The sequence below is a fragment of the Manacus vitellinus genome, unplaced genomic scaffold (genome assembly GCF_001715985.3).
Source record: "Manacus vitellinus isolate BGI_N305 unplaced genomic scaffold, ASM171598v3 scaffold_70_pilon, whole genome shotgun sequence".
In the NCBI taxonomy this organism is placed as follows: domain Eukaryota; kingdom Metazoa; phylum Chordata; class Aves; order Passeriformes; family Pipridae; genus Manacus; species Manacus vitellinus.
Genome location: NW_021940754.1, coordinates 2,250,321 through 2,276,260, shown reverse-complemented (window position 1 = coordinate 2,276,260; position 25,940 = coordinate 2,250,321). Strand labels below are relative to the sequence as shown.

Sequence of the window (25,940 nt, the reverse complement as noted above, 5' to 3'; positions counted from 1 at the left end):
CCAATACGAGCACCGGCTACTTCATGTAAGACAAACATGGATGGAGGGCAAGACTTTTATGCTCTGTGCTCAATACAAAGCAGCAGGTGAAGCCCTGCTCTAGCAGAGCAGTATAGGAGCATTTCTACCAATTTGAGTGAGAGCCCTGCAGGCAGACAGCTTGCAGGGACAGGCTTGGGGAGTTTCAGGAAGCTTCAAAATAGAGTAAATAATAACAAGCAGAAATAAAAAAAGTAAATCAGAAATGGGTCACCTGCTCCGAAGGAATGGCTCTCATATTTCCTTGAAAAAAAAAACCCAAGAAAACACAGTGTTATTTACATTCCACTTCACTCACTGAAAAACCGAAACAAACAAGGGTATGATATTAAGTAACTTTCACTTTTTCAATAAAACAAAGCTATTTTATATCATGTTATTCAATGGATGAATTAAAATATTTAGTATATTCCTTATACTAGTCTATACATGTAGGATACGTATATTCCCTCAAACACTACAACAAGTTAAAGCAACCATGATTTTTGTGGATAAGGCAGTGTGGAGATGCAAGGCAAGCAGTGGACTGGGGATCCCACATCGTCCCAGCTTGGTGGAGAGCTGTTGCAGGACTGGGATGCACACCCTGGGACAGTCCTGGCTGCAGCACACCTGTCTGCCTGTACTGGGGCAGCTCTGGGGTGGTGGGGCATGGGCTGCCTGCCTGCCTGAGTGCTCGCCTTCTGTCTCGGGAGGGATTTTCAGTCTGTGTGCCGCCAGGTTGCTGCAGGAGGTGCTTGAGGATGAGGCTTCATGTTACAGCTTGAGCCGAATTAAGAGCTGCCAACATCAAAAAGAAGTCCTGCTGCAGGCAATGTCCTTCTGCCCTTCGCTTGGTGCTGTCTGTGGTGTCTTCTAATCCCCATGTGAGGCAGTTCAGCTCATGGGATGGACAAAAGCCCACGGGAAAGAAAACAAGCAATTTTTTGGGTAGGGTTACTATGCTGTCAGCTCCCATGGATGTGGGTGGAAGAAGGTGGTGAGGGGACAGCAGGACCTTCCCATTTTGATGGTGGCAAGCTGCTGGTTCAGCTTCACTGTAAGGTGGAAGTGCACCCATAACTGGCTCGTTTGAAGTGACCTGTTTCAGTTGTGGCTCTGGAACTGCAGTTACGCCTTGACTGACCCTGCCAGCATGCCTGGACACTGGCTCTGTTCCTACACACCTGTCAGCAGAGCGATGGGACACCCGGACAAGGCAGAAGATAAAAGTCCTCGTCTCACCCCTTGTGCAAACACTCTCACCTATCCCTGCATGGCTGACTTCACAGGACAACTCTTTAACAGTGACTTTCTCATGCTGGGCTGCTCCTCTACTACACTGCTGCACTACCTTGACACTGCTACGATGGAGACACCAGGTGCTGCTGAAGCAAGGCAGCCACCTTCCCTTACTCCAGAAGCCCTGCAGGAGCAGTGCATGCTGCTGCTTCACAAGCCATGCAAGCAGTGAGGCTCTGCTGCTGCTATTGCACACCCAGTAACAGAGCAACAATGGCTGAAGGTAATAAACCCTGCCTGTTTTTGTTAAACCATGAATAACTGCTGCAAGATAAGGAGATTCATATGATCTGTTGAACTTATTCTACCTTCCATGAGCCGGTAGCTGAGTCCTCATGCCTCTGCCTGTTAGGAACACACAAACCAAGCTCATGCGGCAATGCTGCTTGACTTATTTTTATTCCGAGATCCAAATAAATTTTCAAGATATTAATCACCATTATTTTTAGCTTCATATCCTTGTGTGTATTTGAAAGAGACTTGTTCACTTACCTTCCTGGCTGCTGGGAAAGGGTTTTGTGATCAGGGAGGTGGTGTGGCCACCCGCTCCAGGCTCAGTGTCCTCTGCCTGTCTGCAGCTTGTGGGTCTTTGAAAACAAAACAGAAGTGATAGAAGGGGAGGGAGCAATGACTGCAGAGTTGGGGAGATACTGCATAGCAGAGCAAAGTTGTTTTGTTTGTTTTCTATCTTGTCAAGTATACAGCAGCCCGTGTAATTTCCTGGCTACAAACTGTAGCCCTTTCTATCAGATGCCAGTAGGTTTGTTGACTGAGCATCACTACGATCACTCATTTGGCCGTGCAGTCACTCCAGCACTGTCCTGTCATTCAGAGATGAGGTGTAAAGCTGGTGTTTTTTGGAGCAATTACAGTTTTGTTAAGCAAGACGGGCTAGGGATGTGCATTGCACAGAGCAGGCACCAGGCACTGTTGGCAGCCCAGCCTGGAGGAAGTTGGGTGAATGCCAGGATGGGAGTATGTCAGACCAAAAAGGCAGCACTGATTTTTCTGCAATTTTTACAGTTAAACCCTCTCCCCTCACCACTCCACCACTGAAATCCAAGTTGTGAAGGAGCAGCAGGGAAAAAAGCACCAACTACGTGTTATGGAAAACACAGATGGATTTTTTTTTTATTTTTTTTTTTGGTTTTGATAGTCTTGGTTTCTTCACTCATCATTAATCTCTGCTTACATAGGCATGTGGAAAGGCAATCCATTCCCAATGCAGTGTAACTGGAAATTTGGAGGCCATGTTGTGTCACCTTGGCTTGCTGGCTCGCTGCTTGTCCTGCCATACACAAACTGCCAAGTGCTCAGTGAAGTCCAAGGGAGCATTGCCTTCACCAAGAATGAGCTGAATAGAGAAAATAGACTAAACATCCAATGCCAGGCCATCTGGGAACTCCTTTGGGAGGATTCTCCTCATTTGGGTGGCTTTTCCTCCTCTGTGGATGTAGTCATGTTTGACTCGAGTAGTGTTTTACCCAAGGGTGACTTTCAGATATGACAGCAGTGTAGGTGTGAGAATAAAAATGTGAATGCTTCTGTGCAGCACCCAATTTCTTAACTGCCACAGTGTGAAATCTGGCTCAGCTTTGATAATACAAATAATACATTCCAGGCATAAAAAGCCCTTTATTACTGATGAGGACATAAATAATTAAAGGAAAAGCTCAGATTTTCCCCATGCCTCTGTCTTCACACTACCAGTCGGGCATCAGCTATGAGAGCAGCTGGGCATATGTAAAGCAACTAAAAGCAACTCTCCTCATCAGCTTTCTCGAGACATTTTTAAGCTGCAGTAATGCAACTCTCCCATCACACTAAGCTTTATTGGTTCAGTAAAAGAAACTAAGAAACTTCATTGGAGACCAGATTATGCTGCTTGCCAAAGCAGGGGGATTCTTCTGCTCTTTGACCCCATTATCTCCTCCGTAGTGTCTTGATCAGCTTTCTCACACATGGCCTCGGATTCTGCCGAGACCCACAAATTGCTTTTTTGCCTGCCAAATTGCCATAACCCTTCTATTTTTATATTTTAAAAGAGCTTAAACCCCTCCATCCTCTTTGGCTGTGTCTTTAAAAACTGACCAGTACTGGGAGGATTTCATGTATATCCGAAGGCTTAGAAGAAGATGTTACCTCTACCGAGCTTCTAGTTTTACAGTCAACAGACATGAAAAGCCCAGCGGGGATAAAAGGAACTTAACCAGTTCTGTCTAATGCATATAAATCTACCTAAGAGCTCAAGGCACTAGAAGTACTCAATGCACTACATTTATCTCAGTCTAAGATAGAGAAATGGGTCTTCAGCTCACATGCCACATGTCCCATTTTGATGCCAAGTTAATATGAATTAATAGACTGAGATGAATAAACAAGGTCAGTCTGGGCTGGGCCAAGTTGAATCAATGTAAAATAATTGTCAGTATTTTCTGTCAGCAACACTGGTTTATCTTGGCTCGGGATTCTCGGTGCTATAGATTATAAAATGTTTTCAGTGGAACAGTTGGCAGACATTTTATTGATTTTTCTTTGTTTTGTGAATGCTGGAAAAATTTCCATTAAGTATACACGCCGTTCATGTGATGAAGCCAAATTGCTTTTTCAAACTTTTCTTTCTTCAAGTGTGCTAATGCGTTAATACATTAGCAATCTAATTTAATAAAGAGGACCTTTGTCTGGAATCAAGAGGCCCTAGAGAACACCTCGATGCATCTCGAGCACTCGTGGGCTAAGAAGAGTTAATTTTGTACTTTCGAGGTGCTGTACGCACACTGACTAATTAATTTGCCCCTTTGAATTTGGTAATATATTATCTCAGCTTTACAGATGTAGAAACTGAGAATGCAACTTCACAGAAAGCCATATATATCTGCCTGCTGTTGTGTTCTCGATGCACATGAAGCTCCAGGGCTGAGCAGTGGCAGGGAATGAGAGGGAAGGCTGCAGCAACTGGGCAGGAATGGCACCGCTGAGCTGCTGAATCCCACTTCTGACACGGAATTGAAAATTGTCAGGGCAGATAGAGCAGCTTGTAGGATTACACCTGGACCTGGCAGACTGTATTTCTCAGCCTACATTCCTGATGTTCTAAGACTAGGTTTGCTTCGTGGTCAAAGGGGCTTTTGAAAAAGATAATTGATGGTGGAAGAACAAACAGAAATGCCGTTACTGTGATGAATGCTTATTTTAATTGCATGAAACACTGAAGTAAGAGTAAGAAATCCATTTAGTGTCATTTTTTATGGAACACACAAAAGGGGATGTTGTGGGATAACTCTAATTCTCTCTCTCCATGGTGATTTTATAGCCAACATATGCAGATATGAAAGATGCTCTTAACACTTCCTGAGGTTCTATCAGTGATGCTACAGATTCAAAATATACAAACATGCTTCTGAGCTTAAATAAAAACCTTATAGAGAAGTAGAAATATGTATATTTTTTAGTACATAAGCCACAAGGAAGTTTTATGATGAAAAGCACTGTGATGATATACACTTTTACCTTCTGTCCTAATCACTTGTATTAAAATAATAGCCTAATTAAAATAGTTCTGGTTTGGGGGATGGGGACAAGGTAGACGGATAATAAGCTAAAAAACCTTCCAACACATCTTCACATACATCCTGACACTGCCAACAACTGCAAGGTATTTAAACCCACAATGCCTTATGGTAAGGCAACAGAATGACACACTGCTGGGGTGGAAATCCACACTGCAGCTGCCAAGGCCAACAGCAAAGAAGTGAGTGCAGCCATAGCTCTGTGCTGACTCTTACGTGCCAAACTCTGGCATGGTCACAGGCACTCACTAGTTGACTCATCCAGAAACAAGCTGTCCCATGGGCAGTGGATCAGTTCCTTTTTGCTGCTGAAAGAATCAGCATGCTACCTTGGTCTTCTGAACAACAGCATACAAAATATTTTCCTCAATTGCAGGCTTTTGCTGCAGCGTTATGACGATCAAAATGTTTTCATAAATAGATAACAAGAATAATGGGAGGGCAAGAACTGCTGGGCTGTAGCATAGCTGACACTTGGAAGGAGAAAATGGCAATGGCCAATGGCAAATATAAGACAGAGATAAGATCTTTGTCTTGTAAAATTATTCACTGAAGTGTGCATTGTTGGTGGTATTTAACTGTCCTGTTTATGTTAGAGTGAAAGAAATCACACAGCAAATGAAATGCTGCTCTCTGGAGTGTTGTCCTGGAATCTTTACTGCTCATAACTTTGTATGTGTGTGTATGGTTCAAAAAGTTGACTACACCTCTCCACTAGCAGGAACAGTATTGCTACTTTCATAAAATACCATGGAGTTAAATCAAGTTCTCAAAGAAATAAACCCTTGAGATTGTTTTATGAAGGATTATTAAGGATTATTTCGTTTCCAGCCTTTTCTGTCCCTTTTCTGTCCCTGTGTCTATTCCAGACTATGGCTTTCCTGGTTAGGCCAAGGAGATGATGATGTGAAGAGTTAAAGGAAGTGATTTTTTAATCATGTAGCCTGAAAACTGGGCTCCAGTTACACATATGTAGATGTCAGGCCCCCCGAAGGGCATCAATAACCAGGTTTATTAAGCAAGTGGAACATAAACGTCTTCTGCTAGTCTTCACAGGGCCCTTGCCCAGGACTTCTGCCTAGGTGTAACTTATTAGACATGCCCCAGCTCTCCCAAAACAAAGTTTCTGTCAAAGCTGATATGAAAGAAAGAAGTCTGAGTATGTGCTGGAGATGAGCTTCCAGAAACTTGAGTGAAATGCAGATTTGGGACAGTATCTGGGTATGACAGGAGTGGTAGTGTTAAAAATGCAGTAATGTAGTAACTCCACAGGTTTGGTGTGACTAGGTGGTACAAAGATGTATAGCCAAGGCAGGTAACAAAAGACTCTGAGAGAAGAAAGAGCAGTGATTGAGTACTCTTGCTGAACAACTGCAAAGTCCTGTTATGATGTCTCACAGGAATTTGGAGAACCACTGCTACTCAGAAGAAGCCCTTTACAAAACTGGAAATCTCTAGTAATGCTGGAGTATCTTGGACATAGAGATGAAACACTGCAACAACTGCAGAACTGAGAACGGCCCTATTTACGTAGGCTCCTAACACTCAAAACTTCCTTTCTTCATACAGATTTCTTCACATGAAGAAGTCTGATGCAGACCTGGCAGCAGATGCATTAAAGAAAACAAACTGTGAAACTGGAGGCAAACCAAGCCACAGTGCTTGTAACCATCTGCGGCTTTTCTTAAGCACAGGGAAGAAGTTGCTGGAGTCACCTCAGCAGATGACCTTCCCAGCTGGCTGGTGTTGTCACAGGGAGTGCCTTTAAAACCTAAATTCATGTTGGCAGGCTTCAGGCAGCTGTGGCCAGCCAGGGGAACTGTGAGAAATTTTCTTCCACAGCTCTGCAAGCGGCCACCAAACACTCTGGCCTCTCCCAGGGGAGGTCAGCTGCACCACCAGGTATCCACAAGCATGGTGGGAGCCTGCTATATCCTCTCCAACTTGGCAAGAGGCAACCAAAAGCCTTGGGAAATCCCAGCAGTTTGTGCAGCTCCGGCGATTGCCAGGAACCACTCATGAGGCTCAGCAATTTACGGCGACCCACCCGGGTAGGTGCAGGCCAATGTGGTCAAACCAGGGAGCCCAGGAGTGGGAGTAAAGTTGAACTCTGCAATCTCTCTCTCAAGATGCCTGACAAAGGCAGATGTGGGACTGCCAGAGACGTGTGAGTCATAGCAACCTCCGAAAGGGAAAAGGTGAGCTGAAGGGAGGATAGCATGTTTATAACTTGGGATCAGAGGCATGTTGGGATTAGTCTCTGCTCTAGTGTGCTGTTAAAAGAGTTCCTTTTACTGGAGCACTTGGAAAGTCCTCCACAGTCAGTGTAGTCTCCATCATGGAGACTGTCTTTATTATTTGCCCATATCAATATGGTGCTATCTTCATCCCAAAAGTTAAGATGGAACAATTGTGCACTATATTTTTAAAGGCAGGCTCAATCTCCAAATACATGAGATAGCTCTGAAAGCTTTAGACAGCATCCAGTATCCTAAAAGTTGTAGCTTATGTATAAAATAAATACTTCACTAGTGGTTAGCAGTTGGTAAAACGGGAATAACATTTAATACTGAAAAAGCTCAATCTCCCCATGTGTCTCCCCATGACAGAAGACTAGGTAACATACAGATTTCCAGAAAGAGAATGAAATGTGTGTTTTGCCCACATGAAGTGTGTTCAGCACAGTTATGTACAAATGGTTAGGATGAATTCAATGGGGAAGTTCAATGTTGTTCTCACACTAGATTTACTAAAAACATTCCTACGTACAGTAGCATAGAAAATAAAAATTAGTCTATATAGTACACATCTATATAATCATTGGGAAAAAAATAATTGTTTTTTCTTTTCTGTCAAGAATGCATGAAGAAAAATAAGAGAAATAAATGCTTTTTGAATCTTCGCAGAAGAGCTATTTCATTCTAATTTCTCATCCCTTGTAAGGTTCACTAGCAACAAAAGCATTGGAAAAAAATCCCAGTCATCAGAACTGTTGTTTCTCTTGTAATAGGTAAGTTCAAGGTTTTAACCAACTTCAGAAGAAGAGCATTCTCAAAAGATCATCCCAGGGATTTTGGTCACAGGCTAGAGATATGCTTACAGAAATCTGTAAAGACCACGTCAGATTTTTTAAAGTTCTGTTTACCACCTGTAACTGTTAATTTGTTGCATTTCCATTGCTGTATTTCTCTTCACTCCACATTCAACAAGGAATCATTTGCCCAAATGATTTAATTTGAAAATGGTTGTGCTAGTGTGTGTTAAATGCTGTCTGTGTTTCTGGAGATTTATTTGTGTCCATGCCACATCCTTCAGACTTCCAGGTTTTTCTTAAGTTACTTCTTACTATCTCAATGTTTCATTTCATTTACAGTCATGGTGCTGACGACAAATGCACTTGTCAGGAAAGCTCAGGATATCAAACACACATTTCAAAACTATTTTAGTTAATTGTTTCCCTCCCCCACCCCCCACCCTTCCATTTTCTGTTGTGGAAATGCAGGATTTTCCTTGGCCTTATGAAATATCTTCGATGTTTCCCATGTGCCCTTCCCTGCAGCACTCACCTGTGGGAACAGCTCTGTGCTGGTGGTCTGGTGGCAGGGCCTGGAGCAGGTGGCTTGGACCCTCCTCCCGGCTCTGAAGATTGATCAAAAGCTTCACAAGATGGGTCTTCTTCATCTGACTGCCCCAGAAGTTCTGCTAAGATGAACCAAGATATAGTGTCACACTCAAGTTAAAAGTACCAACCAAGTTGCCAACTGGTTGCCTTAGATGTCAATAAGGACAAGGGTGTCCTCTCTTGTAAAGGATCAAGTTGAATGGAAAACCATATGCTTACACAGCTCTCACCCTTGACTTTTCCCCTTGAAAAGGAGGCTGAGTAGCTAATTACCATCAACAATAACATATCCAAGAGTTTTAGAAAGGCAGGGAACAAGTGTGTATTGGCTCTGGTCAGCAAGGAGGAAATGCTTTCTCTAAATTGTCAACTACAGAAGGTACAGCTGGCTGCCAAAAGCTGCTGCATATGAGTATTTCCTTGTTGCCATATGGATCAAAATCTTATCAACTGGACTGGTCCTCCAGAAGGATATGTGTAACTCCTTCCTTCAGAAATAAAGACTTCCCTCATTGTGTTTTAAAATATTTTGGTTCACAATGAAGACGTGAAGCCCAGCAGGTGAACCAGGGGCCTCCCATTCAAAAGTTTCAGTCTGAGCCCTTTGGGGAAGGGAATTGTTTGACAATACCTGAACCACTTAATAATATAGAGGAGGAATTGCATATTCTTGCTGCCAGACCTCAAATAAATAAATAAATAAATAAATAAATCAAATAGCAGGCTAGCAGAGTTTGGATAAAGGAAAAAAAAATCCTGTTACAGATAAAGACTTGAAAAGATTTTTCTCAAAATCGTAAGACTCTTTTGCATTTTTCCCTTCTTCTAATCCTGTTTTTCTCCCCTTGTTCTCTGCCTTCTTGGATCCTTGGATAAGCTAATCTGCATGATACCCATGGCAATATCATGGGCAGGGGGAAGAATATAACACTCTCGTGAGTGTTGCCATGCTGCTGGTCTACGTTTTGTCTGCAGACCCAGAAAAGTCACTGGCTTAGGAGAGCAAATCTACTTGTAAGCACTTCTGAATCTCCCAGTCCTAAATATCCGATGGTGTAAGACTGCTGTGGACTAGTTCTACTCTTCATGATACCTAAATGTCATTAGCATCTGTGGTGAGAGAGAGGGTGAAGTGTGGCAACCAGTTTGACTTTCTCAGGTAACTGATACTCTCACAGCCTGTGCTGCTGTTTCCCACACATGGAGCAATGTGGAGAATAGTTGAAAAAGCCAACTGTGTTGGGGGCAACACACCTCCAAGCATGCATGCCATGCTACAATAAACAAAGGTGCTAAACTGGCACTGGTGCAATTTGTCCTCCATCTTGAATAACAAATCCAGAGAGGAAAAAAAGGAGAGGAGAAAACAGGTGTACAAGCAATGCTTTATGTCTAAGAATCTCAACAACAGGGCAAGTAAAGGAGGTTTCTCTGGAGACCTCTTCTTGTGGAGTGAGAAGCCAGGAGAAGGAGGGAAACAATATGCAGAACTTAAAAAGGTTCAGGAGAAACTGCTTTTGACGTGCATGAAGAACTCTGGGGAAGGGCTTAAACAAAAATCCTGTTGATAGGGAAAAAAAATTAGGCAAAATCCACTTTTAGGCAAAAGTTCTCGTGGGACAAGCTTTGACAGCCTCTGCTTGGGAACACAGTTCTCACTGCCCTGCTTCCACCTGGAACTAAGTCTTTGGTCCTGAAGAGCTTCCCTCTTCAGCTGGCTTTAGTTTTTTAAGGAGCAAAATGTTAAACCTTTTAATTTTCTAAATATCAAAGCTCAGATGTACAGTTCGAGTCAAAGCGGTAGAATTAATTTTTCTTTTCTCTCTCTTTTTCTTTGTCCATCTACTCAGTAACCTCTAAGGCCTACATAACTTACCCCCTTAAAGTAACAAACTTCCATCAATTTCTGATGTCCTCGAGTAAGCCATCACTCCTGAGGCTGACCTAATTCCAAGGAGTGGGGGCATTTCAGAACTTAAAACCCTGAGAGATGTTGATAGAGGAGTGTGTATTGATAAAAGAAACAAATTAGAACTGGGTCAAGTTTGCCTTGATTGCTTTCTGTCATGCTAATAATTTGTATTTTCTCATACCTGCTGAGAACCAGAGCTGAGTAAATCACAGCCCTCTCACACCAATCACTTCAGTGTAACTCAGGCATGTGCTCCAGGTGGTGCCTAGCAGTTTTTTAACATTGAGTGGGCTACAGTTTGGATGTATACAGTCCTTACGTGGCATATTTCTAATATATGAGTGCTATGAGCAATTAATTACACCACAGCCAGTGACTCGGATATTTTGCACTGTGGATGTAGCACAGCTACCCTGTGTTAAATAATGCTACTGGATCCATAGGAACCTCATGAAAAACAGAGCAGTCTGTCATATGCAAGCACACTTGTAGCCAAAGCTGGAGGAAGAGGGGGGTTCTTACCCACAGGAGTGCAAAGAAATTTCTTTTCACTTTTCATATCTAAAATAAATATCTGAACCTCAAGTTATGAGCATTGAACCTATTCTAGTCTGGGTCTACAGCTGCAGTGTTGAACATTAGATAGGATCAGGTGCCAGGAGTGGTGCAAAGCCACAAAAACATCAGATATGAGCTCTAGAGTAAAGAAATAAATATTTTTGTTGTGGGACATGGAGTCTGTTCCCTGTGAGAAATGCTAAAGCAGGAAAAACAAATGCACAGGGAACACTGTTTAAACAACACAGCCCTTCCCAAACTAGAGGCAACATATCCCACATTTAATTAAAAAGGGAAGGATTTTGGCAACAATGCCATAGAGCCAGGAGAGGGTGGTGGTCCTCACATCTAGATGAGGGCTCTGGTTATGGTTTGGTGCTTAATAGAGGCTTGACTTTGTGCTAGCACTGGAGGGATCACAAGTTTCACCTAGGATTTTGTATTCAGGCATTCTGGGACCTTCCTTTGGCTTATTGCACAATAAACTCTTGTTTTAAATTCTAACTTAGTATTTGCTTAACATGTTAGGATCTGGGGATGTGAATTTGAATTTTAAAAACTTCAGAGTTGCTATCATGGCTAATGTTGTTGTTTCATCATTAAATTAATTTATCAGATGCAATAATATGAATTTTTTTGTGCTAAAAATCTTCACAAAAATCCTCTTTGTCGTGATCAACATTAGGATAATATTCTGTACACACAACCATACAATGCACATTCTGCACACACAACCATACAATGCACATTCTGCATTTTCAAAATTTGCTGGCAATTGCTCTTGCTGCATCTAACATCTGTGTGAGAGAGCCAAATACGTTTCTTTACAAGTCCACTAAAAGTTTTCCTAAGCTTTAATGAGCAGGATGCTCTCCAAGCAACATACACAGGTGATGAGATATCACACCTTCCTTGCTCATACATCTGTCATTATTTAGCTGTACCTATTCTCTTTTGAATCTGTGACTGCAAATCGGAAGCTGTTTCCATTCTCCAGAATCCTTCGCTGGACTTTCAGGGATAAAAACACACTTTAAAACGTGCAAATCCGTGGCAAAATGAAAATCTTCTTTTTAATACTGTTGGCAAAATTGACAGCTCTACTTAACAGAAGCCATTAAATTATTTACAAAGTAGCAGCTGCTCCTCTAGCAGCCTTTTTTTGGGCATGAAAAATAAACTAGTTGATAAGTGAGAGATAAGCCATTTGACTTCTTCTTTGTGTGCCTGGCATGGTACGCAGAGCCAATTCTGTACAATCTGATGTTTACAGAGCAATCCTCATGTACGACCTCCTTAGGCAACAGGGACACAAGAAGCCTTTAAAACGCTGAAGCAAGCATTTAATCAGAACTCTTCATGCTGATCTTTGAAAAATTCAATAAGTTCAAAAAATGTGACTCCTTCTAAAGATAAAATACCAGTTTTTTGCTTCAGGAGTTGCAAATATATCCCAATGAACTCCCAGTGAACCACACAGACTTCAGACACACTGCTGTTTTACCAAAAATAAAGAGGTAAACAGTAGTGTTTTTCCGAGAGAAACAAATCAATGGTTAGAAGAAATGCAAATGGTTAAGCAAAATGAGTGTTGTAAAACAGTAGAGTTTAATAACAACGATCACACTAATTTTTTTTTTTAGGAATTTAAATAATTTATTTACTTGAATAGCTAATTCTATGTGAATAAGTTCATATCTCCTCTTATTATGCATTAACTTTTTTTTTTTTTTTTAAGTGTTTATTTTTACCTGTTGAAAGTAAGCTCTCATGATTCTGTGAGGTTTTGGGTATTTTTTTAAGGCAAGTAACTGCTGCAGGAGCCATGAGACCAAGCCTGATTTCACACATTATCAAGTTGTTCTACCTTAACTCTACCCCAGGTTTTCTCAAACTACATGAAGCTATTTCTAAAGCCACTGGGTAAAATCCTTTTGGTATCAAAATCAGTGGAAACTTCCATTACTTACTTGGGTGTGGTCAGTTCTTTTTTTCTGGCTACAATTGTTCTCCTGAAAACCTCTTTCTAAATAAACATATTCTAATAAAATTGTTTCGTTTCAACAAATTCCTGCAGGGGAACCACAGAGCTTTGTTTGTGAGTGTGGAAACATGCAACTTCAAACTTCTTTGCTTCTTTGGGACTAGTTTTCCATGGATTCTTATTTTTAGATTATTTTTCTGTTGTTTTGTTAATTCCCAAGGCTGACATGTTTGCATTCGACAAATACAAATTGCTGAAATATTGTTTTATAGTACTTTTAAAACTCATTGAGAACAGCTGTTAGTGCTTAGAGAGCTGGAATAAGTGCATTAAATCTGAATATCTCCCGTTTCTGTTGTAATTTAACAATTTGATACCAGAGAAGATAAGGCACTTTCATCACTACTAATAGAATCAACCCTCAATAGTAGCATAACGTCATTATTTTGCTAGTCAGATGTTAGGGGTATATCAGAGGTATTAGCAGCTGCAAAACTGTTTCAGTGGGTATTCCAGGAAATGTAAGAATGAATATAAAAGTTACGCGCTAAAACTAAAGAAGTAGCTAACATTTATAAAGAACTCCTTTTTATTTTGTAGTGTAGACAGTTACACGTCACATAGCAGCCTTCTGCAGCTTGCCATGAAAACTGGCTCTAAAATTTTCTGCAAATGCAAATGCTAAGTCTTTACTGGCTTTGGTTGAGATTTCAATCTTTACTACTCATTTGCTCAGCTAGAATCATACACAAAATTAAGCTAACCACTATACAGTTCATTTTATATCTCCCTGGAGCCTAAGTAATCAGGTTCCTTAGGAACTCCCCTAGCAGTGCCAATATTAATGAATTAAAAAAAAAAAAAAAAGAGGTGTGTCTTACAGGGTGATCCAGATGTGGTAGTACCAAGCCAGGGTGAGTCGCCAGCTGACAGAGACTGAATAACCAAGGATTTGCTTCAATTCAATTTGCTCTCTCACTTCAAAGGCTTGACTAGTGTCTCAGCAATAGAGATCCTGCACCTCTAGATTTTATCGGGTTTCCCGACCCGTGTGAAGTTTGCCTGGCAATCCTGGCAGTGGGCGAGTGGTTCTCCCTCTCCTTGTGGATGCACGTTACCCAGCTGGAGTGCCAAGATGAGCAACCTAAGGCTGCTATTACTCAGTAATTACAGCAGGCACAGGAGGGAGGGCATTCCTGGTGACTAGGCAATTTCTTTGTTTGGTAAGTGATGCTTTAGACGAGGTCTTTATTTTCCTTTTTTTTTTCTTCTTCTTCTTTTTTCATTTTAAGTGACTATCTAGAAATAGTTCCAAAGGAAAGCCAGGCAAAAGCTGCAGAGACATTCCCATTGTTTGGGGGGGGGAAAGCTGCAGCGTGGAAATGTGGGCGCGTGCTCCAGAGCATCTTGGCGAAAGCATTCCGGGAAGATCTCATTATTCATAAGTGATGCTCTAGAGACTTCACATAGGCAAAAAGCGCCTCTGGCATTGCAAGCCCCAACCCACAATGGGCAAAGCAGGCGCTGCCGAACTTGCGTGTTCCTTCAGCTGCTCTCTGTGACGCCTGTGTACGGGGCACACCCTCTGCTTGGCACTTGCAGCTCAAGGACCCAGCTTCTCCACTCCTGGCTTCTGCCCCTCAGGCATCCAGAGCAGGGAGAAGTGCTGGCCAGACCGAGGCAGGTAGGCTCAGGGGAGAAGAAAACCATTTCAAGGGGTTAATTGAAAGACAAATGCATCTGCAAATACAGGATGCAGAATGGAAGCCTGCAAATGAATGCTGCCAGCTGGAAGCTGGCCAAACTGATAAAGCAGAAAAGAAATTGAGGGTTAAATGTTTTGGATGCTGAAGGCTTGGAGTTCAAAGAGGAGCTCAAGGAAACTCCCAGCCACCAAGTCCATACAAAGGGGCTCTAGGCAAACACAAGCCTTCTGCAGGACAGCTTTATCCCAAACAGAGTTTCCAAAAGGCAGTGGTTCAAATGAATAGTTAAGGGATATCTTTTAGCATCTGGGAGCTCTTTTACAAGGAAAAATGATGCCCACAGGTGAGCCATGGCTGAGGGGCAGAAGGAGTTGCTTTCCACAGGGAAGCGGATGAGAAGTGCATCTGCCCACGTTGGGTTGGAAGAACAATGTCTAACTGTGGATGTATTTTCACTGCTCGGTAGAAAAGGCAGAAAGGAGCCGGTCCTCCAGGCCAGGAGGTGAGGGAAATCAGGGCAAGGCTGGGGGTCATCACCTTTCTCAGAGCACCAGCTCCTGTCCACATCAGGAGTGGAATACTGTACCTGATGGAAACCCATTTTTCACCAGGTATATAAGGACTGAAGCATTGAAACTAGAAATTACTGCCTAAATCCCAGGGAGAAAACACCTTGTATTTTTTTTCCCCCTTTTCCAAAGAAAATCTCTGTTTAGGGTCTGCATGGACTACTGTTTTCTACGTGGTGGATTGGGAGCAGGAAAGCTGCCTTCTTCCACTGGACCGGGAAGCTGGACTCCAAACAGAGGATGGGACAACTGGTGATGTGGTTTTCTGATATAACACTCTCTTGCCAGGCCCTTCTATGGTGCTTTTGGGACAAGGATCTTGCATTTCCAGCACTGTCCCTCCACTATGTAACAAGACCACCTTGGTCTTAAGTCAGCCATTTTTTTTTGATCAGCTCCTAGTGCAGACATTTTACTTAGAGGTGGGAAAGCCTTTAGTCATACTATCCACACTTTTTGAGCAGGTGCATAACTACACCATAGCACTGGAGCAAGGCTAGAGTTCAAGAGTTAGGTAATTGTATCTCTCTCAAAAAGGAATTGCCTCAGACCAGTTAATTTGTCAAGATAACGAATTGCAGCAATTCTCCTAATTTGGAGCTGGGCCACTAACACTGATCTGAACTGTATTTAAACTCTTGATGACAGAGACTGAAAAAGGTATTGCAATACTGGAGGTACAGGTTCCTAAAGCAAAACTGCATGTACAGCTGGAGCTGAGAGGCAGCAAGGGCATGCGAGTACACATCCTGCATATCCCTTAGATATGAAGAAATTCCCTGGGGCACCGACTCCGGTGCCTGGGCAGGCAGAGTTCATCTTGTATCTTTGGGAGTGATAGAGGTCCGAAAAGGATAACGTAGTGCCCATCAAGTCTCAGTTTCTGCAACATGAGATAATACGAGTAGAATTTTTACCTCCCCCCTCCAAATAAAGAAACATACTCGAAAAGTACTGATTTGAAGTTACTGAAAGCTTTCTGGCAGCTGCAATAAAAACCCCTCTGTGGGCATGATGCTGGGATTCCCATGGCTTTGTATTCTCCCAAGCTACAGGTTGCTGCCACATTTTTCTTTTCTGTGCAGCAGCAGACATGAACAAGTTTGTAGCAGAGGAAAAGCATAAGAAAGCTTCACTGAAAACGCAGGCTTCGCCCGATGAGTGTCCCCTGTTTCTGATGAAAGTTAAGTAGACAGCATCAGGTAAAATGAAATGATGTGCCAGACCTTCTCCTCTGCCTGCCAGGCGTTCCTTCCCTCACAGGAGAGACGTGGACCACAATAAATCCTGTGCATTGACTCAGGGGAACTGAAAAGAATCTCTGACTCTTGCCCTGCATTGGCACACCCTCTCTAGGAAAACAATGGACTGAAAACAAAGTTGGGTTTTGTTGACTGTGCGACTATGTCAGTGCCTTAAAAAGTGCTAACACAAGAAATAAGACAGACAGATTATTTCAGAATATTTCTGCTGAATGGTCTGCTTAGGAATGAAATTGCTTTCTTTCTTATGTTATTCAGAATAGTCATTCTCCACCTTTAAGTCCACTTAATTTAGAAAAGCAAAGTGGCTTTTATTTTGGAACAAGTGCATCCGCAGGCAGACTTCTTTCCAAATAGCTAATCTGGTCATTGCCAAATGTAAACAATTTATGTAAACATAAATTGATGAGGATGGTAAAGAACTCACTAAGGTATGGCCTGGGACTTACTCAATTTGCAAGCCCTTACTTAGACCTATCCTCCTCAGGGCTAATATGGTGATCAACAGAGCTTACAGAGAGCTAGGTTCAATTTAAACAACATGTTTGAAAAAGAAATGAGCTTTTGAAAACTGTCTCCTCTTGCTGCCCCATCAAGTTCCAAGTCTATTTTGCTTGGGTTGATCCTCACTTTTAAATATCAGTCAAGTGGTAATCTAGGATTTAGTAGATCTCAGAATTGTTGATTGCCCACAAGATTGGGTCTAAGGCTGGTAAGGGCTGGAGATGAAGTGTGTGAAGCCTCTTCTAGAGCAAGTGAGTGACTAGTAAAGAGTAACTTTACATTGCCTGCAGCTTAGTAGAATGTCTTGCTGTGTGCAGATTGCAAAGAGAGGCTGAAATGTTAAGGGAGAAAACTACAGAAAGAACAGGTCTTTTGCATGATGGGTTGTCATCTTGTTCAACATGTCGGGTGCTTATCTCTTTTTCTTCCCAAGACTTTTCTGCTGCTGGAGTGCTCCTGGGAAAGAAAGGGCCATCTCAGACTGTAAATCTGGGCTGAGGTTTCTCTGACTGTGTTTGCAGCGGCTTAGTGTGTGTGTCCACACACTGTGGCAGCAGCAAGAGCTATGTGGGAGATGCAAAGTGACCTAGATCAGCACTCCTAATTCCTGCAGCTGTGCTAGTTGCTTCGTCCTGTGCAAGAGTGATCTGAACCAAATACCAGTCGCGTTAGAGACTGACCTTGTTTTCTTGGAGAAACCTGTGTAAAAATGGATATAACAACACTCTTGACACTTACCTCACAGGATGTTGTGAAGCTTAATTAAATGTGTGCAAAAGCACTTTGAGATCCTTAGATGAAAGAAGTTTTTATAAATGCAAATTATAATAATTATGGCTAGTAACCACCATCAACTACTGAAACAATTAATTCAGGTTGCCACAGGCCATCACAACAACGTGTGCAAAGAGGAATCAGCCATTTAATGACATATATGTTGCGTGAGAACTCAAAGCCTTAAAAATACTGTAAACAAAGAGGAAAAAACTAGACACTCAGGGCTTGCCTCTGAGGGTGCCGTTGGTAGAAGTTTCCTCGATTGCTTCCATCACCTCCATGTTTGCATTGTGACTTGTCCCCAAGGAGAAGAGCCTGCCTTAGAGACTGCACCAGTGGGATCGTTTTATAGCCCCATGATTTTTATATTTAACATCACAAGAAAACTGAAAATGACTGCAAATAGCCTGGCTCACAAAAATTTGGAAATACATGAATAAAACTCCATTTTTTGTTAATTCTCCCTTCACCCACTCCCCCCTCCCCCCCCATATTTCCCCCTGCTCAGGCATCCCCAGCCCAGCCCACTTACAGCATCCCAGAATAGACTTTTGCTACAGGGTATTATCCAGCTGACTTTCCAAGGGTAAAAACAAAAGAGAAGCAATCAAGATGTGTCTGGCCAAATACTTAAAGGCCCAGTGCACACATTTAGTTGACAACTGACTGAAATCTGAACCATTTTGCTCAGCCTTTCTTGTTGCTTCAAAACTGATTTGGGCTTAAATAGCTAAAACCTACAGGTGTTTAAATGCTCTCCCTTGTCAGCAGAACAGTCTCATCAGACATGGTCTGAGGATGCAGTCAGACTGGAAGAGATATCCAAAGACCCCACAGGTGAATCCCAAAGAGCAGGCTAGCCCACCTGTGACCCTCAGGCTTATTTTGCTCACCTTTAAAGATGAAAATTCAGAAGAGTAGTAGTTATGAAGCACCCAACTTACCAAAGCAATTAGGCTAAATGCACTGCAGCTAGAAATTTAAGCAATGCACTGAATTTAATTTGAGAATTCATGGTCATAAGACTGAAACCTTTAACATTTAACCTAGCAGCAAATTAAATCAGCTTTCTGACCAAGTGAAAAATTTTATGCTATTGAAGTTTGAAAAGTGTGAAGCACACACATATTAAAAGGAGGGTTTTTCCTTTTTCTTTTAATGAAGAAAAACTTGGGACCACTTAGTTGCCTAATCCAAATAATGGAAAAATGTGAATCCTATCTTTAAATAAAGCCCAAATTATAAACCAGCATTTTTTTTTTAGTTTCTGCCAGACTGATGTGCTTGCAGTCAGTGGGTTTCATGGAAGAAAGATGTTATTCATGCTGGAAGGCTGTATAGACTAAACTCGCTCCTATATTAATGAACTTAATACTTACAGAGTTTACCAGGAGCACGCTTTCCATCTAGAAAAACTGAAAATGCTTACATGTTCTTTTCAGTCACTTTAAAAATACTGACTTTCTGTAGAGCCTTTTATGCTTTAAGAATGAGGATACTAAGTTGATAATGTCCTAGGTAAGTTTTCCTAAAATGAGAGCCAAGTTTCTATGGGGTCTGTGCGTGTGTGTCTGCATAGAAAATTAGCAACACTGATGCAAGGTACAGAAAACATGCTACACAGTTGGTAGCAACACATTATTTTAAACCTACAAAACCTAAAACTTTACTGTGGTGTGAATATATGTAATCTGTGTGCTTACACACACATATATATACACACATATGTACACACACATGCATATCCTGTTGCTAAGCTCTCTTAATGACACATGGTGCTCTGCTCAGTGTCTCTTGGCTAAATCCTACAATATAAGAAAAAACTTGGATGCATTTTCTAAATGCACCTCAAGGCATTAGGACATAAAAGAAGTTGGGGTATGAGCACACCTAGTTTTAACCATCTCCAGAGCACCCTGACCGACATTTTACAATTTACCAGAAAGGTGTGGCTAAAAAGGCATTGAAACAGATATAGGGGCAGGTCCTCCCTGATAGATATTTGCATCCTGTCACTCACCTGCTCCAGAGCTTTGCTGCACAGACTTGCTGATAACCACCAGCACATTCTGTGGTTTGGGTGCCCAAAGGCTTTAAAAGCTGATGTGACCCTATCGGCACCTGAAAACCCCGACTGATGGGTTGACACTTTCCTTCCCAGCCCTTTCCACTGGAAGAGACTGATTTAAAGGGAAAATGTTCAGCTTTGAGGAGGAGACACACCATGCTTAGTATGCCCTGTTGGAAGGGGAAATGCAACCTCATAAAAACAGTGGTTTTTTTATTCCCAGGCTGTTCCTTCCACTCCCTGGGAAGATCTTCATCTGACTGATACCCCTCAATTACAGACTGGCATGAATACCAGAGTGTTTTTTCTTTTTAAAACATCACAGAGGTAGTTTACACTATACACTGCCTTCTGCAAACACAAATGCTTTCTCCCTGCCTATTTAAATAAACTATGTCAGCTGGAGTGGCAGCTGTGGATACCACTTGGAAAGCTCAAAGCCCTGGGGGGAGCTGTGGGCAGCATTGCTTCTGCTTCTGAAGGTAACCAGGAGGAAAGTCCATGGGAAGAGATGCAAAGAGCTGACGCTTGATGCCAAGGAAAAAAATTCACCATGCTTCCTGCTGGCGTCTCCTCACCACCCCATTTCATTCCCTTTCTTGCTCCTCTTCTCATTGAAGCAGACAACAGGAGTTTGGAGATAAGATTCTGTCTCAGACAGATGCTCACCTCTTCAGAAAAAAAAAATTAATTTTTTTTTAAGAGAAGATAATTAACCTACATTGCATTCTCTGATATCTGTTTAATACAGCATTGCTTGTCAGTCACTCCTTTCATCACTTAAAGTGCATTTTGTATCCATGGAAAGCAATTAATGTTCAATAGGTAAAATTTGCCCTTACAAAGGCATCTTTTCACACTCCTGCATTGCTGTAGTGATCCTTTTCCTTCCTTACATGCCACCACCAGTCCTTCTCACACAGAAGTGCATCACCCAGAGATGTTTAATATCTATCTGGCTATTACTGTGCCCTAATGGCCTGATTGCTAGTCTGCTCCCTCTGCCTCTTCTCTGACTTCAGGTGGAAACTCTTCCATACATTTTGTGACACATTTTTGGACTGGTTTAGGCTGCAGTTGGAAACTGCATTGGACTACCTCTGTGGGGTTTTAAAAAGAAAAAACACTCTGGTATTCATACCAGTCTGTAATTGAGGGATATCCGTCAGATGAATCCTGTCACCAGGATCCTTTCTGATCTGCAAAGAGCTGCTTGAAGCAGTACTATCTCTGTAAGAAGAGTGCTCAGTTTAAAGCAGGCTTACAGCTCTCTGCTGCTTTCAGGTCTATTTGACTAATGATTTTGCTTCAAAATCAACAAAATTACCTTTGGGCTCAACTAACTGTGGCAGACAGTGCCACATGAGCAGCCCGTGCCTGGCCCTGGAGCCTCGTCTTACACCTACCCTGGGGCCCCAATGGATCAGGGGTACAACCAACCACAGTGGCCAGTGCTGTTTTTTTTTTTAAAACTGCTAACCTAGGTGGCTTTTCATCTGCTCCCCTTGTACCACAAAGAAGAAGAAGAAGAAGAAGAAGAACCTGATCTGCAACCACATGTAAAAATAAGCAGCTATTCAACTTATATTTCTGAAGTCAAAACTGATGTGTGGGACAGCAGGAACTTTCAAGCCCCCCAACAGTACCAATATAAAGATTTAATCATTGCTATTTAAAATAGTATAAAGCAAAAGTGAGTTAGCAAACTAAAGTATAGGAGATAGCTTTCTAGGCAAGCTGAGTGACATAAGGAGTGGGAGAACATCAGCGTGGCAACTCTTAATATGAAAATGGTCAAGGATTACTTCACAATCTTGCAACAGCAGATGGCTGGAGCCATTTAATCAGGCATCTTTTCTATTCCTAAAGCCTATAATTATCTATTATAAAGACAACGTCAAATTGGCACATGACATTTTTCAGTTCCCATCCCCAAACTGAAGGGGGGCAGGGCTAACAGAAGTCTGGGAGGCTTTGCCCTCTTGAAGAGAACTGCAACTACTCAACTTGGGGAATTGCAGCAGGGATGGTATCTGAGCATTCTTGTCCTGGGCTGTGCAGTGCATGCTCAGGACTAACCACTTCTGTGTCATGCAATTACTAGAAAACTGGAAGTAGGTAAAAAAAAAAAAAAAAAAGCCAGCTCGCTCAGATGCTTATCACAGTTACTTCAGATTTAATCTATCATTATAAAGGAAAAAACCAACACCAAATTTAAGCGATGCTCACAATCTGTTCCCTTCCAAAGCAGAAAAGATGAAGGCAAAGCTGAACCCCAATCTTCTTGAACAACAGATTCACTGATCCTGGTGAAGGCCAAGCTGATTTAGCCATTATGTTGACCTGATCAAAATCTGATTAAAGTTAATGGTGAAAACATGTACAGTTCCAAACATAAGGCAAAAAAAATGCTATCCTTGAGCTATTCTTAATACTAGAGGCAAGCAGAGAATATTTTATAAATTAATTTTATTCTTAAAATACTTTTCCCCAAAAAACCTGACTTTTATTTTAAAACTTCTATAAACTTATAGTAACTTTTAAAACTCCCACATAATCAAAACCTGTTTGCTACATTTTGGGATGCATCTGAAATTTTGTTTAAAAACAATTTCAAACTCCTTAATATATGTAATGTATTTTACCATTTCTTCATCATGAATGCCACTGATACACCAAAAAAAAAAAAAAAAAGGACAGTATTTCTGACACAAAAAGTTGTTTCAAAACTGGTTTTAAAGTTTTTATATTCTTTTCTTTGGAACAAGTGGAACTTTTAGTTGTAATTTCTAATATAGTATTTCAAACAACTCGTGAAGGATCCATCTACAATCACCAAATTGGCAGGCATCAACTCACATGAGTAATTTAACATTTGCATTGGGCAAAGCAGTCTGCCTCCTGCAGACTGCAAATTACTGGTAGTATTGACTGTTTCTTTTTCCCCAAAATAGGGTTAGATCAGTGTGTGCAGAAACTCTTGTCCTGGTTTTGTAAATATTACCCTTTGACAACTGCAGCAGTGGGAACCTGAGACGCACTGAATGAAATGCAAACAGACTTATCTGTTAGTAAATAATTTCAATTAGGTGATGGAAAAAAAACCGAAATAAAATGTTTACTGCTTTCTTCAGCCTCTTCCTTCCTCTCAGTTGCACACCGCATTTTCCCTGAGTCGACAAGGAGAAGTTTAGGATGGGGCAGTGTCCCTGCACACCCCGGCATAGCCTTTGTGCATCATGGTTGTTGTCACACTGACACCTAATGGCAGACACGAACTAGAGTATTACGGCTGATTTCCCAGGGCTGTGGTTTTGCCCTATTTTGTAAAAATTATAGAAAATAAGTAAGCTTAGAAAATGGACTTCACCTGACCGTGTGTTCAGCCTCTGGGAGGGCAACGCTGGGAAGGTGACACCGAGGGGCTGTGGCATGGGATGTGGATGGGCAGCCTGTCACAGAGAGCTCACACAGTCCTCACGGAAAACAAAAGCACCAAAATGGAAGGCTAAAATGAGCTGGCCAGAGTCATCCAGTAGGTTGGTGATGGTAAAGGTCTAATTTCATCCAGTTCTTAACCTGCTGTCTTCTTTCTAATCCCAACCAGTGGACACAAAAACTGGCAAACATGCAAGGAATTAGTTGATAATAATATATGAAAAAAAGGCACTGACTAAAGCTTGTGCTTCCTTCAAGAAATTTTGAAGAAATCAGGATTTTTTCCAGAATGTTTTACTGTTAAAATTCTGTTTATTACAGTGACCAGTGTGAAGTGCTGTGGTACTAACTCTTCCCTTACATGAGGCAACAGCAGCATAGTCAACAGGATGATCTGGGCTTACACTGCAGCAGAGTGTGCCCACACAGGCTCCATATTTGTGTTTGTGAGCTAAACATTGGGTCCTTCAGTGGTAAAAGCAAGGGCCTAAGGTAAGCACTTTGTGGCTGTTTTCTTTGGTCAAAATGCATCCTATGTAGTAAAATAAATAATTAATCGAAGCCATCATCTTTCATCTGGTTAATAAAAGCTTGTATGATTTAAATAGAGATGTGGTGCAATTTAGCAGGGAACTTCAAATGATGATTTAGGAGAAGTTTAGACTGGGTTCCAAATCCTTCAGTCAGAGAGTGAGCTCATGTAAGGCTCCCGATGGTTCACCAGCACCTACCAAGTGATGTAAAATCATATCCTGGGGTTATTCTACAAGATCTCTGGGATGGTCCCAGAATCTGCTCTTCATCTGGTGTATTTGGATATCTCCAGAGGGGGCTTTAACAGCAAGAACATTAGCAAGGAAAATTACTAAATTCAGCAGAGGTATATGAATAACCACAGTAAGATGTAGCAGAAGGTTTCATCAAGAAAAAAATATAAGCCAGCAGTTGTTATGAAACAATGGGTTTTTTTGAAAAAATGAGAAGTCAGGCTATATTTTTGAAAAATGAAAAGGCATAGGTTTCGAACACAAATCTACAGGAAAGAATATTGGCTTCCATGCTCCTTTACAGTGAAAATTTTTAAACTATTTAAACATTGTTAATCCATGGGATCTAATTTATGTGAGACCTACACACTAACTTTTTACTGATGTGGTGTGCAAGGACTGAGCTGGGTGTCCCTGGGCTGGGAGGGCAGGAGGCAGAAATCAAGTGGCTGTTGCATCTTTGATTATCATAAAGATGAAAAGGTGGGACACTGGCAGAGTACCTGCAGTAAGTAACTAATTCAAATGATCACCATACATGCTTATAAGCTATTATTAATGATATCTTTTCATCGTATTAAAATATTTTGCCATTTCATAATATCAGCATTGCAGAGATAACCAACACTGCCTCACAATCTGTTTTTAAGACTGAATTTTACAGTTTGAAATCTAGCACAATTCAGGACTTTTGGTACCTTGAATGCTGTGGAAAATATTATTGAAGGGCATGAGTTGAGGAGCTGCGGCAGTTTCATGGCACTGAGATTTAAAGTAAAAAGAAGGCTCAGTGTAGACTAACCAACAGGAAGGATATTTAGGGGAAAGACACTTCAAATAGCTGTAATTAAATATAGAATGTATGTTGAGGAAAGAAAACAGTCACTAATTCTGGATGTACTTACGGCTTTGTGTTAGGCACTGCTGATCAGTTCTTCACCAGTGTTTTTTCTTAAACAGCTCATTTCTTTTCATCTTGAGGCCAAGTTTGACACTTCAGAAAGTGCATGACTGAGAACAGCGATGGGTGCAAAGCTCACCCTTGGGACCCATTGAGTTCTTCCCTAAGGCTTTTACCAGCCATGTCCTGATTAGAATGTCCCAGCCCTGAGACGGGATTTTAACAGGGAACTTGGTTTTGTTAGGCTGAAAGCATTCAACAAGAACTAACACCCTCACTTCTGTTGTGGGAATTTTTCAGGGGTGAAATGTCAAGCAGTCTCTTGTGTAGGAGTCTTTGGAGGAAAACAGCCCCAACCTCCTATATTGCCGTGGGCAATTCCACAGTTTTCCCACTCAAGGACCTGTGGTGTGGCTGGGGAGTGCAGTGAAAGAGAAGGAAATAAATAAATAGTCCTTCAATGAGTTTGTTTGTTTGATCTAGCACCAGATGTGCAAAGGTCCTCCTGTTCACAAGAGCTGTTGCTTCTGAGCAAAGGGCTCTACAGCCTTCTCCTGATGTTGACTATGTTATGCCTGATCACTCCTCCTAAATCTCACCTGCACAGGGAATACCTGGAGATAATTCTTTGGTAGGTCATTATAAAAAGCCTTAATGTTGAAATACTACAATTGAACATTAAATTGACACCTCACATCAGCCCACCATTACATCTCTTTTCCAATTCCTCTGCTGTCATGCAACTGATGTGATGAATTACAGCCTGTCACATCACGTTACGTTACGCAGAACAAACAGGACAAAACACATACCAACTGCCATGCAAATATGTGTTTGCCAACCCTTTTCGGTGCGCAGAAACGCAATCGGCGAATTCCCTATCGGAAAATGAGAGGCTGAGGGACAGCTCTAGGGTGTGTGAGACAAACATGCCTCTGACACACCACGAGCACACAGGTCTGCAGCTCCCAGTAGTTATGAAA

The 25,940-nt window shown here is 41.7% G+C and overlaps 1 protein-coding gene across 2 annotated transcripts in view; it reads right to left on the bottom strand.

Moving 5' to 3' along the window:
• WDPCP (WD repeat containing planar cell polarity effector) overlaps positions 1-25,940 on the bottom strand; it is a 145,018-nt gene that overhangs the window by 6,493 nt on the left and 112,585 nt on the right. Inside the window, exons 15-17 of one of the 2 annotated variants that reach the window (XM_008929042.2) lie at positions 8,456-8,588; positions 1,813-1,907; positions 254-282 (exon numbers count right to left, since the gene is read on the bottom strand). In XM_008929042.2, the coding sequence (XP_008927290.2) occupies positions 254-282; positions 1,813-1,907; positions 8,456-8,588 (257 nt within the window). Of the gene's footprint in view, positions 1-253; positions 283-1,812; positions 1,908-8,393; positions 8,592-25,940 lie in introns of those variants that run through there. The other variant, XM_018084452.1, reaches the window with a different exon arrangement.